The sequence below is a fragment of the Petromyzon marinus genome, unplaced genomic scaffold (assembly GCF_048934315.1).
Source record: "Petromyzon marinus isolate PM22_M1 ecotype Great Lakes invasive population unplaced genomic scaffold, UKy_Petmar_22M1.pri1.0 PM_G_Scaffold_72, whole genome shotgun sequence".
NCBI classification, from domain to species: Eukaryota; Metazoa; Chordata; class Hyperoartia; order Petromyzontiformes; family Petromyzontidae; genus Petromyzon; species Petromyzon marinus.
In genome coordinates, this window is record NW_027423027.1 from 134,143 (window position 1) to 151,824 (window position 17,682).

The window sequence follows — 17,682 nt, forward strand, 5'->3', positions numbered from 1 at the left end:
CTGTAGTGTAGTGAAATACGCCGTGCGTACAGTTGACCGAGGGGCAAGTCGATGCGCAGTGTGCAACACGTGAGGGTCGTTGATGTGGGTGGTGGTGATGATGGTTGATGTGGGTGGTGGTGATGATGGTTAATGTGGGTGGTGGTGATGATGGTTGATGTGGGTGGTGGTGATGATGGTTGATGTGGGTGGTGGTGATGATGGTTAATGTGGGTGGTGGTGATGATGGTTGATGTGGGTGGTGGTGATGATGGTTGATGTGGGTGGTGGTGATGATGGTTGATGTGGGTGGTGGTGATGATGGTTGATGTGGGTGGTGGTGATGGTGTGATTGATGTGGGTGGTTGTGATGTGGGTGGTGGTGATGATGGTTGATGTGGGTCGTGGTGATGGTGGTTGATGTGGGTGGTGGTGATGATGGTTGATGTGGGTGGTGGTGATGATGGTTGATGTGGGTGGTGGTGATGATGGTTGATGTGGGTCGTGGTGATGGTGTGGTTGATGTGGGTGGTTGTGATGTGGGTTGTGGTGATGATGGTTGATGTGGGTGGTTGTGATGTGGGTTGTGGTGATGTGGGTGGTGGTGATGATGGTTGATGTGGGTGGTTGTGATGTGGGTGGTGGTGATGATGGTTGATGTGGGTCGTGGTGATGATGGTTGATGTGGGTGGTTGTGATGTGGGTTGTGGTGATGTGGGTCGTGGTGTTGATGGTTGATGTGGGTGGTTGTGATGTGGGTGGTGGTGATGGTGTGGTTGATGTGGGTGCTGGTGGTGGTGATGATGGTTGATGTGGGTGGTGGTGGTGATGGTTGATGTGGGTGGTGGTGATGTGGGTGGTGGTGGTGATGGTTGATGTGGATGGTGATGATGATGGTTGATGTGGGTGGTGGTGATGTTGGTGGTGATGGTTGATGTGGGTGGTGGTGGTGATGGTTCATGTGGGTGGTGATGATGATGGTTGATGTGGGTCGTGGTGATGATGGTTGATGTGGGTGGTTGTGATGTGGGTGGTGGTGATGGTGTGGTTGATGTGGGTGGTGGTGGTGATGATGGTTGATGTGGGTGGTGGTGGTGATGGTTGATGTGGGTGGTGGTGATGTGGGTGGTGGTGGTGATGGTTGATGTGGGTGGTGGTGATGTTGGTGGTGGTGGTGATGGTTGATGTGGGTGGTGGTGGTGATGGTTCATGTGGGTGGTGATGATGATGGTTGATGTGGGGGTTGGTGGTGACGGTTGATGTGGGTGTATAGATGTTGTGTGTGTAGTGTATAGTGTAGTGTATGTGTTGATAGCTATGTATATAGATGTTGTGTGTAGTGTATAGTGTAGTGTATGTGTTGATAGCTATGTATATAGATGAGTGTAGTTTATTATGTAGTGTATAGTGTAGTGTATGTGTTGATAGCTATGTATATATATATGGTGTGTATAGTTTATAGTGTAGTGTATGTGTTGATAGCTATGTATATAGATGTTGTGTGTAGTTTATAGTGTAGTGTATAATGTAGTGTATGTGTTGATAGCTATGTATATAGATGTTCTGTGTATCTTCTTTGGTTCTTTCGGTAAAGTCACGTAGAATGAGAATAAAATAATAAATTGATAAAATAAAATAACACAATAATATTCTCACGACGTTTCGGCCACAACACAAGCGGCCTTCATCAGGTGAAGGGGGCGAGACTGTCTGGTAGGACAGCGCTGGAGTGAGAGAGCCACGTTCAGATCACGGCTTTTAAGCTGTGTGAGAGGAACAAAAAAAATGTTCTGTGTAGTTTATAGTGTAGTGTATAATGTAGTGTATGTGTTGATAGCTAAATAGAAGCATTGTTTCACTCTGTCCCATGTGTGTGTCTCTCTCTGTGTCTCTGTGCTGGCTCTCTCTGCTTGGATGTCAGTATATGTGTCTGTGATCTGTACTCTATCACTCTTAACCTATAATTTAGCAATCTTTGAAATAACTTAATCAGCCAGACCATGCGTTAATTGTGTTTTGACCGACCCTCTGTGCTGCATTATATTGTTTCCAAAATTTTACTAAATCTTGTTTCAATTTTATGTGCTTCTCCATCTCTCTGTGTTTCCTCTCTCCCTTAAATTTAGCTCTTCTATACCTGATGATGATTGCTTGCTTTGCAATCGAAACGTCGTATGCTATCATGTAATTTTATTTCATTATTATTTATTATTTCTACGTGACTTTACCGAAAAAAACAAAGAGTATTTTCAACCGCAAGTTCAAAAGTTCAAGTTTCAACCGCAAGTCCAAAATTTCAAGTTTCAACCGCAAGTCCAAAAGTTCAAGTTTCAACCGCAAGTTCAAAAAATGCAAGTTTCAACCGCAAGTTCAAAAGTTCAAGTTTCAACCGCAAGTTCAACAGTTCAAGTTTCAACCGCAAGTCCAAAAGTTCAAGTTTCAACCTCAAGTTCAAAAAGTTCAAGTTTTAACCGCAAGTTCAAAAGTTCAAGTTTCAACCGCAAGTTCAAAAGTTCAAGTTTCAACCGCAAGTCCAAAATTTCAAGTTTCAACCTCAAGTTCAAAAAGTTCAAGTTTCAACCGCAAGTTCAAAAGTTCAAGTTTTAACCGCAAGTTCAAAAGTTCAAGTTTCAACCGCAAGTTCAAAAGTTCAAGTTTCAACCGCAAGTCCAAAAGTTCAAGTTTCAACCGCAAGTTCAAAAGTTCAAGTTTCAACCGCAAGTTCAAATTTCAAGTTTCAACCGCAAGTCCAAAAGTTCAAGTTTCAACTGCAAGTTCAAAAGTTCAAGTTTCAACCGCAAGTCCAAAAGTTCAAGTTTCAACCGCAAGTTCAAAAGTTCAAGTTTCAACCGCAAGTCCAAAAGTTCAAGTTTCAACCGCAAGTTCAAAAGTTCAAGTTTCAACCGCAAGTTCAAAAGTTCAAGTTTCAACCGCAAGTTCAAAAGTTCAAGTTTCAACCGCAAGTTCAAAAGTTCAAGTTTCAACCGCAATTTGAAAGGCACCACGGGCGTGAGGTGGCGGCTCTCCCTGCTGGTGGAGTTGGCATGGTGGGCAGCTCTGCCAGTCGCCCCCCCACCCACCCAGTCAGTTGACCTCCCCACCACAATCCGAATTGTCTTGCGACCTCCTGCCGCGTGAGCTTCTGCCATTCCACTTTGGCTCCTCGCTCGTTCGTTCCGCCACAGGTTGCCATTGCGACGTCGCTCCGTGACATTGCCACTAGGCGGGGCTTCCCATGAAAGTGATAAAACTGTCTCATCTACCGGCGGCGGGCGCTTATAGACAATACTACTTTTTTTTTGAAACACGACAAAACAATTTGCGGGAAAAGTTAATTTTTTTATTAGAAAAGTAATTTGTCATCTCGAGCTGCTTTGTGGGGCGATGTCCCAACTCCCCCTTAGTGGATGAACCAACGCAGCAGCCCCCAGGTAGTGATTACATAAAGAGCCTCAACTCAGCGCACAACTCAAACGCCTGGAGACGTGGCAGCAGCAGCAGTCGAATCACGGCCGCACGCAGCAGCAGCAGTAACGGCGTCATCCAGCAGCGGAGAGAGGAGCTGACCAGGGATTGTGTAAGTCGTCGGCCCTGCCTCCACTATAGTCTGTGTGGTTAGTAAAGAACACGAAGAGACGATGTGATGCAGCCACGACCGTCAATTACCCCTACAGGCCGGCAGGTGTCACCCTGTCATTACACAAGTTAAGGGATCAAAGAGGAGGCACGCGAACAACAAACGAGCACGGGGAAGACGCAGGTCGTCGCGAGCGGGGGAAAAACAATAGAAAGTGTTAAAACCGACGGGGGAGCGCCGTGAGAAAAACCCAACGGGACACGAGAGGCAAACGCTGAGACCCCGAGTGGAGGACGCGCCAGCGAACACGACTACAACCGAGTGGGAGGAGACGGCGGCGGAATCGGCGTTGGCGTTGGCGGTGAGAAGGCGTCGCCGTGAATGGAGGCCACCGCCGCCGGAGACGACAAGCTGGGCAGGGGGAGAGAAGGGAGTGGAAGGTGACGAGGGTGGAACACCGACCACCGGGCAGACCCTCATTGGGACCGTGAGAAGGCCAAAGTGGTCGCGACGTTTGTGCCGCCCGTTCTCGTTTCCTGTTTTTGTTTTACCGGGAAGCGGTGCGCGTCATCATCACGTCGCCCCAGTGCTAGCGATGCTTACTACACAACGCACCGGGTACTCGTTTGAGGCCGAGTCGACCTAGTGGAGGCCCAGGACCAGTTCAGATAATCGTCATTGGTGTTGGCCGTGAGCGGGAATCAAATCCGGTGTCGCCGGGTTCGTAGGGCGGCGTGCTGACCACTATACCACCGCTCCCCACACGCACACACACACATACAAAGATCAAAGATCCCCCATATAGCCTTAACAGACTGTAGGGGCAAGTGCTGTTAGCGAGCACTTATGAAGGCCGGAACGGTACACGAGGGGGTGGGTGGCCAGCACCACGCCCGACCGCCTTTGTCTCCCTAGTGGCAATGTTTACACACCGCACCAGGTACTCATTTGAGGCTGAGTCGACCTAGGGGAGGCCCAGGACCGGTTCAGATAATCGTCACTGGTGTTGGCCGTGAGCGGGAATCGAACCCGGGTCGCCAGGTTCATAGTGCAGTGCGCTAACCGCTACACTATCGCTCCCCACTACATACACACACACATACACACACATATACACACACACATACACTATCGCTACACTATCGCTCACACATACACACATGCACACACACACATACATACACATGTACACACATACGTACACACATACATACATACACACATACATACATACACACATACACACACATACATACACACACATACACACACACATACACACACACACATACAAACATACATACAAACATACACACACATACACACATATACAAACATACATACACACATACACACACACATACACACACATACACACATACATAACAACAACCGCCATTCGCCACAAAGTGGCGGTGACGTCACCACGACGCTTGTGCCAGGCCATGCGCACCTTGAGGCCACGTGGAGTGTCTAACGCCCGCTGGCAGGAGGTCACGGGACAGACCCAGCAGGTGCCACGGGTCGACTGACAGAACATGCTCTTCTGTCACTATGTAGTTCAGCAGATGTTCTTGCTTGCATCCATGATGGTGCGTGGATGCGCCGATGCCGGAACAGCGTGTTGGTAATGACAAGCCCATGGGCTGCACAAAAATTTAGCAGCCTCCTGCCGCTGTTATTGAGCTGATCTGGCTCATGCCTTCCAATCACTCCAGACCAGGTGACAGCATCATGACCAACTCAGGTGAGCACCTTTGACAGGTGCTCACCTGACTCATCGGCCTTGCCTGCATCCCTCCACGGATGTTCGTCTTCGGTGGGGGCATAACTAACCACGACCACCACTCCTTGCCTCCGGTTGATGGGAAGGCGAGCCCAAAGTAGCCTGGGGCTTACAGCTTCCCCCACCTCACCGCCACGCTTCCACGCCCCTTTCATTCTTTTGTTTAGATAGAAGAGCCACTCGCTCTCTGTTGTTTAGCAGTCCCCTGCCCCGAGTAGAGGACTATCCACCCCTCATGGTGGCAGGAGCCAGAGCCGGTCTACCGGACCTGCTGAATATCGCAGAGATCCAGGCGGTTCCGGTCCAGCTCCCGACAGAGGAGTGGCAGCCTCTCCTCCGCAGTGAGCGTTCGAACATTCCACGTGGCCACGCGTAGTGGTTTTTTGTTGTTGTTTCTGGAGGAGCTCCGATGGTGAGGATTCAGTCTCCCGGCTCCGCCAAATGGGGTTTTGGCCAGGAGATGTCATAGATGCCTGTCCTCCGGCACAAGCTTATTAATAAAAAATTTCATTCATGATTTAGTCGTAATTAATTGAAGGTGGAGGGGTTACCAACCCCTCGCACCCGTCCAGATCCCCCATTTGGTCGCTGTGGTGGTCACAAACACCATGAAGGGAAAGGCCAATTTAAATTGTCCCTCCTCCCACGGCACCGCCCACGACAGCGTTGCAGTCCGGCACCACGAAGAGGTAGGGGGTTGTTTTCTTGCTCCCCACACACACACACAGACACACGCACACACAGACAAACTCACACACACACAGACGCACACACACAAACGCACCTGGCCGTGTCGTGCAGCGCGTCAGTGACGGCGGTAACGAGGCGGCTGAACGAGGGCCGCCAGGAGCTCTCCTGCTGCCAGCAGCTCAGCATGAGGTGGCGGAGAAGCATGGGGCAGTCCATGGGGCACGGCAGACGCCAGCCGCCCTCTACTGCCTCCATCACCTGGGGGGTACGAGACCCATAGACTACTCACACAGAGACCCATACAGTACTACTCACACAGAGACCCATAGAGTACTACTCACACAGAGACCAATAGAGTACTACTCACACAGAGACCCATAGAGTACTCACACAGAGACCCATAGAGTACTCACACAGAGACCCATAGAGTACTACTCACACAGAGACCCATAGAGTACTACTCACACAGAGACCCATAGAGTACTCACACAGAGACCCATAGACTACTCACACAGAGACCCATAGAGTACTCACACAGAGACCCATAGACTACCCACACAGAGACCCATAGACTACTGACAGAGACCCATAGAGTACTACTCACACAGAGACCCATAGACTACTCACACAGAGACCCATAGAGTACTACTCACACAGAGACCCATAGAGTACTACTCACACAGAGACCCATAGAGTACTACTCACACAGAGACCCATAGACTACTCACAGAGACCCATAGACTACTCGCACAGAGACCCATAGAGTACTACTCACACAGAGACCCATAGACTACTCACAAAAAGACCCATAGACTACTACTCACACAGAGACCCATAGACTACTCACACAGAGACCCATAGACTACTCACACAGAGACCCATAGACTACACGTACAGAGACCCATAGACTACACACAGAGACCCATAGAGTACTCACACAGAGACCCATAGAGTACTACTCACACAGAGACCCATAGACTACTCACAGAGAGACCCATAGAGTACTACTCACACAGAGACCCATAGAGTACTACTCACACAGAGACCCATAGAGTACTACTCACACAGAGACCCATAGACTACTCACAGAGAGACCCATAGAGTACTACTCACACAGAGACCCATAGAGTACTACTCACACAGAGACCCATAGAGTACTACTCACACAGAGACCCATAGACTACTCACACAGAGACCCATAGACTACTCACACAGAGACCCATAGACGACTCACACAGAGACCCATAGACTACTCACAGAGAGACCCATAGACTGCTCACACAGAGACCCATAGACTACACACAGAGACCCATAGAGTACTCACGCAGAGACCCAGAGACTACACACAGAGACCCATAGAGTACTCACGCAGAGACCCATAGACTACTCACACAGAGACCCATAGACTACTCACACAGAGACCCATAGAGTACTCACAGAGACCCATAGACTACTCACAGAGACCCATAAACTACTCGCACAGAGACCCATAGACTACTCACACAGAGACCCATAGACTGCTCACACAGAGACCCATAGACTACTCACACAGAGACCCATAGAGTACTCACACAAAGACCCATAGACTACTCACACAGAGACCCATAAACTACTCACACAGAGACCCATAGACTACTCACACAGAGACCCATAGACTACTCACACAGAGACCCATAGACTACTCACACAGAGACCCATAGACTACTCACACAGAGACCCATAAACTACTCACACAGAGACCCACAGACTACTGGCATAGAGACCCATGGACTACTCGCACAGAGACCCATAGACTCACCACACAGAGACCCATAGACTACTCACACAGAAACCCATAGACTAATCACACAGAGACCCACAGCCGCACACAGAGACCACAGACTACTCACACAGAGACCGCAGACACACACACAGAGACCCATAGACTACTCACACAGAGACCCATAGACTACTCACACAGAGACCCACAGCCGCACACAGAGACCACAGACTACTCACACAGAGACCCATAGACTACACACAGAGACCCATAGAGTACTCACACAGAGACCCATAGACTACACACAGAGACCCATAGACTACTCACACAGAGACCCACAGCCGCACACAGAGACCACAGACACACACACAGAGACCACAGACACACACACAGGGGTGCCGGTGCTGAACTCACGTCCCGGTTGCTCATGTCCCAGTACGGCCGTTCGCCGTACGACGTCACCTCCCACACGACGATGCCGTAGCTCCACACGTCGCTCGCCGACGTGAACCTGAGCTGTGCGATGGCCTCCGGGGCGGTCCAGCGGATCGGGATCTTCCCCCCCTGGTGGGGAACATTCACAACGGGACCTCGCCCTCGGGTCCGGCACGCGGGACTCTCGCGGCCCGACGTCGTCGGCACGCGGCGAAGGGTTTGCCGGGTCAAAGCCGGCGTCGCGAGTTCGCGCCGCCTCGACGCGCCGAGCGTCGAGATTCACGGGTCCACACCGTCTCCGGTGTGGACCCGTGAATCCCAAAGACAACGGCACCGTACGCTGCACGTTCGCACTTTCACCGCGCGTGTGTGCATGTGTGCGTGTGTGTGTGTGCGCGTGTGTATGTGTGTGTGCGTGTGTGCGTGTGTGTGTGCGTGTGTGTGCGTGTGTGTGTGTGTGCGTGTGCGTGTGTGTGTGTGCGTGTGTGTGTGCGTGTGTGCGTGTGTGTGTGTGTGTGCGTGTGTGTGTGTGCGTGTGTGTGTGTGTGTGTGCGTGTGTGCGTGTGTGTGTGTGTGAGGTTAATGCATTTCGCTCGACGCACGGCGGCGGCAAGTACTTTCGGCGAAAAACGGAAGCCCCTTAGGGAGCGGTAACGCCGCGCCGACACACGCCGGGCTGGCGCGGCTTTGCCTTCTCCTCAACTCCGGCCGAACGTCGGCCGAACGTCGGCCGAACGTCGGCCGTCGACGACGCCGGCGCTTCTTTTTTCCTGCCCCGCCTTACCCGGGAGGTGTACGCTCCCTCGGGGTCGGCGTCCAGTAGAAGCGTCCGCGAGAGGCCAAAGTCGGACACCTTGCACGTCAGCTCGCCACTCACGAGCACGTTGCGGGCGGCCAGGTCGCGGTGCACATAGCCCCTGCGGGACAGGTACTCCATGCCCGATGCGACGTCACGCAGCATCCCGAGCAGCTGGGTCACCACGAGGTGCCCCTTCTTCATCTACACCGTGCCCGGCCAGAGGGGGGAGAGAGGGAGGGAGGAGGGGAGGAGAGGGGGGAGAGGGGGGAGGAGAGGGGGGAGAAGGAAGAGGAAGGGAGGGAGAAGAGGAGGCGATGAGGAGCCGCCTGGGTGACGTTGTGCTGCTTGTTGTGCGGCCGTCTGGAATGCTCTTCCGGGAGCTGCTATGTGCGTTTAAGTCATCGTTGTCTAAACTAATTTGTTTAGAACTCTCGCTTGTTGTGTTTAGTTTGTCCCCCCCCCTCGCGCCAGTTGGCTACGTAAGGTACAAAGAAGTTTGACGCAGACGCGTGCAGTTGTCACCACAAGCGGAGCCCCGGTTAGTATGATCTACGGCACACACACACAACAACGCCACCGTGTGCTCTCCATTTGTGGACAGTTACACACACAACCGCTGAGGAGTGTGAGACTGCAACACACCGATGATCGCATCATTTGGCATTGCCACTTCTTACCCTGAGGAATAAATCCAAGGAATGGTTTTCCATGAATTCGGTGATGATCATGACAGGTTTACCTTCGTCGAGAGGACAAGAAAACCAAACGTTAGCAATCCACGCACAGCATGCACGACTTATACCGTAACATCATCACTTGGTCACATACACACCTTGTATCTCTGCCAAGATGCGTCGCTGTGGGTTCATACACAGGGACTCCTCTACTTACGAATGTTCCTCTTACGAACTCTCAGAGGTACAAACAAACCTGTTCGTACGTCCGGTTGCCCGTTCTGAACCGAGAGTCAGAGGTTCAACCTCTGCGCAATAGATGGTGGTGGCATCTGCATCTGCAGAACGTGAAGAACCAGTGGCATCTACATCTGCAGAACGTGAAGAACCAGTGGCATCTACATCTGCAGAACGTGAAGAACCAGTGGCATCTACATCTGCAGAACGTGAAGAACCAGTGGCATCTACATCTGCAGAATGTGAAGAACCAGTGCATCTACATCTGCAGAATGTGAAGAACCAGTGGCATCTACAGCTGCAGAATATGAAGAACCAGTGGCATCTACATCTACAGAACGTGAAGAACCAGTGGCATCTACATCTGCAGAACGTGAAGAACCAGTGGTATCTACATCTGCAGAACGTGAAGAACCAGTGGCATCTACATCTGCAGCACGCGAGGAACCAGTGGCATCTACATCTTTAGAACATAAAGAACCAGTGGCATGTAGTGTATAGTAGTGTATAATGTAGTATAGAGGAGTGTAGTGTATAGTCGTGTATAGTGTTGTGTATAGTGTAATGTGCAGTGTGTATAGTGTAGTATAGAAGTACACCACACCGGTGTGTTGGAGAGCAAATCCACAACATTTCCAATCTGAGTACAATCACCAGTGATTACAACAACGGGCATAATCAGCTGGACAGCCAGCTACATAACAGACTTGCCAGTTTTAAACTTGGTTCGAAGCTTTTGTGACTGCAGGAATTAATCTTTGTTTTTTTCGGTAAAGTCACGTATAAATAAGAAATAATAAAATAACATAATAGCGTCCGACGTTTCGGTTGTATACATCTGGGGTTATGTATTTCCCCTCTCTCTTAAATTTAGTTCTTCTGTACCTGATGATGGCTGCTTGCGTTGCAACCGAAACGTCGTACGCTATTATGTTATTTTATTACTTCTTATTTATATGTGACTTTACCGGAAAAAACAAACAAAGATTAATTGCCAGTTTTTAGTTTGTTTAAAATGCGTGTGGCATCGATTGGACGTTCTCGAAGCTCACTCTTGGTGACGACGCCCTCCAGGCGGACGATGTTGTCATGCTCGAACTGGCCCATGATGCTCGCCTCACACAGGAAGTCCTGCTGCTGCTGCTTGCTGGATCCGCCCTTCAGCGTCTTGATGGCCACGCGCACTGTCGCCGCCCCTCCGCTGCTGCCCTGGCGCTTCAGGTATCCGACGTGCACCTTCCCAAACTCTCCTGCGGGCCGAGGGGTCGATGACAGTGGGTAGCACGTAGAGCAGGTGTGAGGACCCCCCCCCCCCGTCCAGCTGCTAAGTAAGGTTCGTCACGTGAATAAAACGTGCCGATTGCTTGCTGGTTGTGCACTGGCCGGTCGCTGTGTGGTGCATGCGTTGGGGAGTGTGAACCCACGGCAAACGACGGGGTGCTGCAAAACAATGTTAACACTTTTCGATTTGAAGCTTTCGTGACTGCGAGGATTCATCTTCTTTGGTTCTTTCGCTAAAGTCACCACCACGTAGAATGAGACTAAAATAATAAATTGCTAAAATAAAATAACGCGGTAAAACTCTCACGACGTTTCGGCCACAACGCAAGCGGCCTTCATCAGGTGAAGGGGACGAGACTGTCTGGAGGACAGCGCTGTCCAGACAGTCTCGTCCCCTTCACCTGATGAAGGCCGCTTGTGTTGTGGCCGAAACGTCGTGAGAATATTATTGTGTTATTTTATTTTATCAATTTATTATTTTATTCTCATTCTACGTGACTTTACCGAAAGAACCAAAGAAAATGTTAACACTTATATTGGACTATTGGTTTTTCATGGAAAGAGAACGGATAATAATAATACTACGCTGTAACATGATAACAAATCCATAATGGAGATTTTTTTTCTCTGGTTAGTGCACGTAAATTTATAAATGTATGGTTAAACTCGCCACCACCCGACCCAGCCAACTAGTAAGGCTTGTCACGTATGGATGATCTGGGTTCGCGAAAGCCTACGTGTTAAACATGATAACAAATGTAACGTTAATAGCTTCCAAAAGTCAAAGAGTTTCTCCCACTCGTTCGCCGTCGTTGTCACCGTGCGCCTGGAACCTTCTCCAGGCGGTCTCCAGAGCCCCGGAGGCACAAACATTTCTTGCGGCGGCGTTGCAAATTCTCAGCAGTGTCAACATTTGAAGTGGGCGCCCTGTGAGTAAGTTTTAGTTAACGGGTACCATGGTACAGACGTGCCCGCCCCCGCCCCCCCCCCCCCCCCCCCGTTCACCTGCTCCGATGACGCGTCCAAGTTTGATTCGCGAGGCGTCGATTTCCGTCGTGAACTCGCGGAGAGCATCGCTGGGCTCGTCGTAGTCGTGTGGGTCAATGTACAGCCTGAAGCCCGGCATCTTCACTGTGGGTGGCAACGGCGAAATCAACCGTGCACAGGGTGTGTGTGTGTGTGTGAGTGTATGAGGGGTGGTGTGTGAGGGGTGATGTGTGTGGGGTGGTGTGTGTGTGAGTGTCCGGCAAAACAACCCCCTACCTCCTCGCGGTGCCGGACGGGAAACTCTGTCGTGGACAGTGCTGTGGGGGGAGGGCCAATTCCGATTGGCCCCTCCTCTCATGGCGTCTGTGACCACCACAGTGGCTAAACGGGGGCTCTGGACGGGTACGAGGGGCCGGTAACCCCTCCACCTTCAACATTTTTACCACGAAACTACGAATAAAAAATTTAACTAATAAGCTTGTGCCGGAGGCCCCGGGGGGACAGGCGTCTATGACGTCTCCTGGCCAAACCCCAATTGGCAGAGCCAGGAGATTGAATCTCTACCCTCGGGTCTCCTCCAGAAACAACGAAAAGCCACTTCGTGTGGCCACGTGGAATGTTCGAACGCTCACTGCGGAGGAGAGGCTGCCACTCCTCTGTCGGGAGCTGGACCGGTACCGCCTGGATCTCTGTGGCATTCAGGAGGTCCGGTGGACCGGTTCTGGCTCCTGCCACAATGAGGGGTGGGCAGTCCTCTACTCGAGGCAGCAGACTGCCAAACAACAGGGTGTGGCTCTTCTTTTGAACACAAGAATGAAGGGGGCATGGGAGCGTGGTGATGAGGTGTGGGAAGCTGTAAGCCCCAGGCTACTTTGGGCTCGCCTTCCCATCAACCGGAGACGAGGAGTGGTGGTCGTGGTTACTTATGCCCCCACCGAAGACGAACATCCGTGGAGGGATGCAGGCAAAGCCGATGAGTCAGATGCCTTCTATGACCTGTCACAGGTGCTGGCTAAAGTGGCCCCTCGGGATAGAGTCATCTTGTTTGGTGACTTCAATGCCCGAGTTGGTCATGATGCTGGCACCTGGTCTGGAGTGATTGGAGGGCATGGGCCAGATCAGCTCAATAACAACGGTAGGAGGCTGCTTGATTTTTGTTCAGCCCATGGGCTTGTAATTACCAACACGCTGTTCCGGCATTGGCGCATCCACACAACATCATGGATGCATGCCGGGTCCAAGCAAGAACATCTGCTGGACTACATAGTGACGAATCAGCGGATGCGAGCCCATGTCTTTGACACCAGGACCTACCGTGGAGCTGATCTGCCCTCTGACCATCGACTAGTCATCTGTGAGATGCGCCTGCCATTCTTCCACTCCGGTGGTGGGTGTACACCCAGGACCCCATTCCAACCTAAAGTGGCCTAGTCTCAGTTATCTGATGAAAGTTGCAAGCGAGAATTTCATCATCGCTTGCGGCTGGGGTTGGCATCGTCCCCCACTCCTCCTGATGTCGAGGGTAAATGGGCGAGGTTTAGGACTGTGACTCATGCAGCTGCATTGGCTGCTTTGGTTACGCAGTCCAGACCTCCCCAGAGACCCTGGCTGAAAGAGGAGGTGATCAGGATAGTTTAGAAAAAGCGACAGGCCCACTGTCATCGGCTACAGAATCCCACATCAGAGAATGAGGAGGCTTACCGCAGCCTTCGCTCGGAGGTTCGGAGAGCCGTGAGGCGCTGCAAGGATGGGTGGTGGTCGTGGGTTGCTGAGGAGATGGAGTCTGCCTCAGTGGCCCGTGATCACAAATCTCTATTTAACTCCATCAAAAAAGCAACCTGCAGCGCCACACCTATTACCAACATTAGGGGAAAAAACGGTGATCCAATCTCCGACCCCCAGGAACCGGTTTGCAGATTTGCTGAGCATTTCTGTGAGGTCCTGGAGGAGGGAAAATCTCTCAGCCAGGAAAACATCATGGCACAAAGTGGGGATGACCCTGCTGAGGCTGCGGTGCCTCAAATATTGGAAGAAGTCACCCCCTGTGAGTGGCTGGCTGAGGTGCCATCTGTTGAGGAAGCACTGAAGGCGATCCGGAGTCTGAGACCAGGAAAGGCACCGGGCAGAGATGATCTCCCAAGCGAAATGCTGAGGGAGGGTGGCGTTTGTGCACAGACTGCCCTATATGACATCATAACAACAGTCTGGACCACCGGACAGGTTCCACAGGATTGGAAGGATGCCCTGGTGGTCCCCCTCTTTAAGAAGGGGGACCGCACAGACTGTAACAACTACAGGGGCATCTCACTCCTCAGTGTGCCGGGAAAGGTCCTGGCAAGGATTATTCAACATCGCCTTGCCAGGCACGCTGAGGAGAGGCTTGCGGAGCCCAAATGCGGTTTCAGGAAAGGGCGGTCCTGCACAGATGCGATATTTTCTGTCCGTCTGCTACAGCAGATGTGTAGGGAATTCCAGCAAGACCTACATCTCTGCTTTAGTGACCTGGTCAAGGCCAGGTCACACCGCCCTCTCCAGCTGCGACATGATTCCCAGTCGCACGCTCGTTGTCACGCGCTTCGCTCCGTCCCCGTTGCTCGAGGGTGAAGATGGCAATGGCGGTAACGGTGATTGTGGTTGGTGTGCTGGTGGCAGGTGGGGTTTTTGCCACCTCTTCGTGGGAAGAGGAAGAACACTGTCTCTCAATAGTGGAGGAGCGGAGAGCGACTTGTGCATGCATCAATGTCTTGAGTGGCGTACCACTACCACCACCAACATCGGAGGGTGGAGGAGCGATGCTCACAACAACGAGCGGAGCGCCGGGTGGCTAAAGCACAGCGGGTTGGCACAGTAGGGGGCACAGGTGGTGCATCAGCCAGTCATCTCAGTCAGTCGACCTGTGGCACCTGCTGGGTCTGCCCCGTGACCTCCTGCCAGTGGGCGTTCGACACTTCGCGTGGCCTCATGGTGCACATAGCCTGGCACAAGCGTCGTGGTGACGTCACCGCCACTTAGTGGCGAATGGCGGTTGTTGTTGTGAGTGTATGAGGGGTGGTGTGTGAGGGGTGGTGTGTGAGGGGTGGTGTGTGTGTATGTGTGTGAGAGGTGTGTGTGTATGAGGGGTGGTGTGTGTGTGTGTATGAGGGGTGGTGTGTGTGTATGAGGGGTGGTGTGTGTGTGTGAGTGGTGTGTGCGTGTGTATGAGGAGTGGTGTGTGTGTGGGTGTATGAGTGGTGTGTGTGTGTGAGGTGTGTGTGTGTGTATGAGGAGTGGTGTGTGTGTATGAGTGGTGGTGTGTGTGTGTGAGAGGTGTGTGTGTATGAGAAGTGGTGTGTGTGTGTATGAGTGGTGTGTGTGTGTATGAGGAGTGGTGTGTATGAGGTGTGTGTGTGTGTATGAGAGGTGGTGTGTGTGTGTATGAGGAGTGGTGTGTGTGTGTGAGAGGTGGTGTGTGTGTGTGTGTATTAGAGGTGTGTGTGTGTGTATGAGAGGTGTGTGTGTATTAGAGGTGTGTGTGTATGAGTGGTGTGTGTGTGTGTGTATGAGTGGTGTGTGTATGTGTGTGTATGAGTGGTGTGTGTGTATGAGGTGTGTGTGTGAGAGGTGTGTGTGTGAGTGGTGTGTGTGTATGAGAGATGTGTGTGTGTATGAGATGTGTGTGTGTGTGTTTTAGAGGTGGTGTGTGTGTCTGTGCGTGCGAGGTGGAGCAGCGTTTACCCCGCACGCTGTAGAAGCGAGGTCGTCTCTCTTCGCGAGGCTCCGACTCTGCTGCTTGCCAGTGACCACTCCTCCTCCTGCTCCTCCTCCTTCAAACGCAACGCGATGCACGCAGCCATCAAGGCGGCGGCGGCGGCAGTGCTGAAGAAGCGAGTTCGCTCTGGAGGGTGCCGCCTCTTACCCAACGTTCAGGGAGATTGCCTCTTGGTGGTGCAGCCAGATCACGTGGGAACACTCAGAACGCCCGTGGGACCCCCCCCCAGTGTGACCCCCCCCAGTGTGACCCCCCCCCAGTGTGACCCCTCAGTGTGACCCCCCAGTGTGACCCCCCCCAGTGTGACCCCCCCCCCCCCCAGTGTGACCCCCCCCACCTCTTCTTGACGATGATGCAGGCAGCAGCGATGAGCAGCATCAGCCCCACGAGGCCAGCGGACAGCAAGGAGGCCCAGAGGGTCACTTCCTGAGTCGCTTGTGCTGGGGGAGGGGGAGGGAAAGAGTTACAAACACATCCTTCACTTACTACAACAACCACAACAACCACAACAACCACAACAACAAACACAACAACTACAACAACACCACAATAACCACCAACACAACAACAAACAACAGGACAACACCTACAACAACAACCACAACAACTACAACAGACAGGAGGGGTGGGGTGGTGGTGCTGTTGGTGGGGTCGTGGTAGGTTGGTAGTGGGGTTGGTGGTGGCGTAGTGGTTGGGTGGGGATGGTGCTGGTGAGTGGTGGTGGTGGTGGTGGTGGGTGGTGGTGGTGGTGGTCCTTGTGGCGTAGTGGTTGGGTGGGGATGGTGCTGGTGAGTGGTGGTGGATGGGTGGTGGTGGTGGCGTAGTGGTTGGGTGGGGATGGTGCTGAGATGATGGGGATGGTGCTGGTGAGTGGTGCTGGTGAGTGGTGGTGGTGGGGTGGTGGTGGTGGCGGCGTAGTGGTTGGGTGGGGATGGTGCTGGGGTGGTGGTTGGTGGTGGTGGGGTTGGTAGTGGTTGGTGGTGGGTGGGTGGTGATTGGTGGTGGGTGGTGGTGGTGCTGGTTGGTGGTGGTGGGGTGGTGGTTGGGGGTTGGTGGTGGTGGGGTTGGTGGTGGTTGGTGGTGGTGGGGTTGGTGCTGGTTGGTGGTGGGTGGGTAGTGGTTGGGTAGTGGTTGGGTAGGGTTGATGCTGGTTGGTGGTGATTGGGTGGTGGTGGCTGGTGGTGGTGGGTGGTGGCTGGATTGGGTGGTGGTGATGATTGGGTGGTGGTGGTGATTGGGTGGTAGTGGTGATTGGGTGGTGGTGGTGGTGGTGATTGGGTGGTGGTGGTGATTGGGTGGTGGTGGTGATTGGGTGGTGGTGGTGGTGGTGATTGGGTGGTGGTGGTGATTGGGTGGTGGTGATTGGATGGTGGTGTTGTTGCTCACGTGCGGGAGACGTCTGGAAGTGGAGTGTGGGGCTGTAGTCTCCGTAGCCGGCGGCGTTGCGAGCGCGGACCTGCAGTGAGTAAACCGCGGCATGCCGGAGCCCCGTCACGGTGATGCTCGGCACGCTGGAGATCAGCCTCATTACCTCTCTCTCGTCGTCGTCATCCTGGTGGGGGGGGGGTACAGATGGGGGGGGGGGGTACAGATGGGGGGGGTACAGATGGGGGGGGGATGGGTTCAGACTCATCCCACAGAGACCCATTGAACCTGGGTCACGTGGTTCACAGCATATTGTTGTGTTAACTCTACTGCCCTCCACTTGCTAATGCAAAGACAAAGAACCC

General features: G+C 52.5%; 1 protein-coding gene across 1 annotated transcript in view; it reads right to left on the minus strand.

The window, feature by feature from the left end:
• Positions 1-3,305: 3,305 nt before the first annotated feature.
• The window catches only part of LOC142920535 (ephrin type-A receptor 5-like), a 32,340-nt gene continuing 17,963 nt past the window's right edge, over positions 3,306-17,682 (minus strand). Inside the window, exons 7-16 of the mRNA XM_076062818.1 lie at positions 17,339-17,504; positions 16,290-16,437; positions 15,919-16,007; positions 12,223-12,348; positions 10,989-11,186; positions 9,703-9,764; positions 9,011-9,226; positions 8,206-8,355; positions 6,127-6,290; positions 3,306-3,967 (exon numbers count right to left, since the gene is read on the minus strand). Coding sequence (XP_075918933.1) covers positions 3,868-3,967; positions 6,127-6,290; positions 8,206-8,355; positions 9,011-9,226; positions 9,703-9,764; positions 10,989-11,186; positions 12,223-12,348; positions 15,919-16,007; positions 16,290-16,437; positions 17,339-17,504 — 1,419 coding nt within the window. The 3' untranslated portion in view covers positions 3,306-3,867. The remainder of the gene's footprint in view (positions 3,968-6,126; positions 6,291-8,205; positions 8,356-9,010; positions 9,227-9,702; positions 9,765-10,988; positions 11,187-12,222; positions 12,349-15,918; positions 16,008-16,289; positions 16,438-17,338; positions 17,505-17,682) is intronic.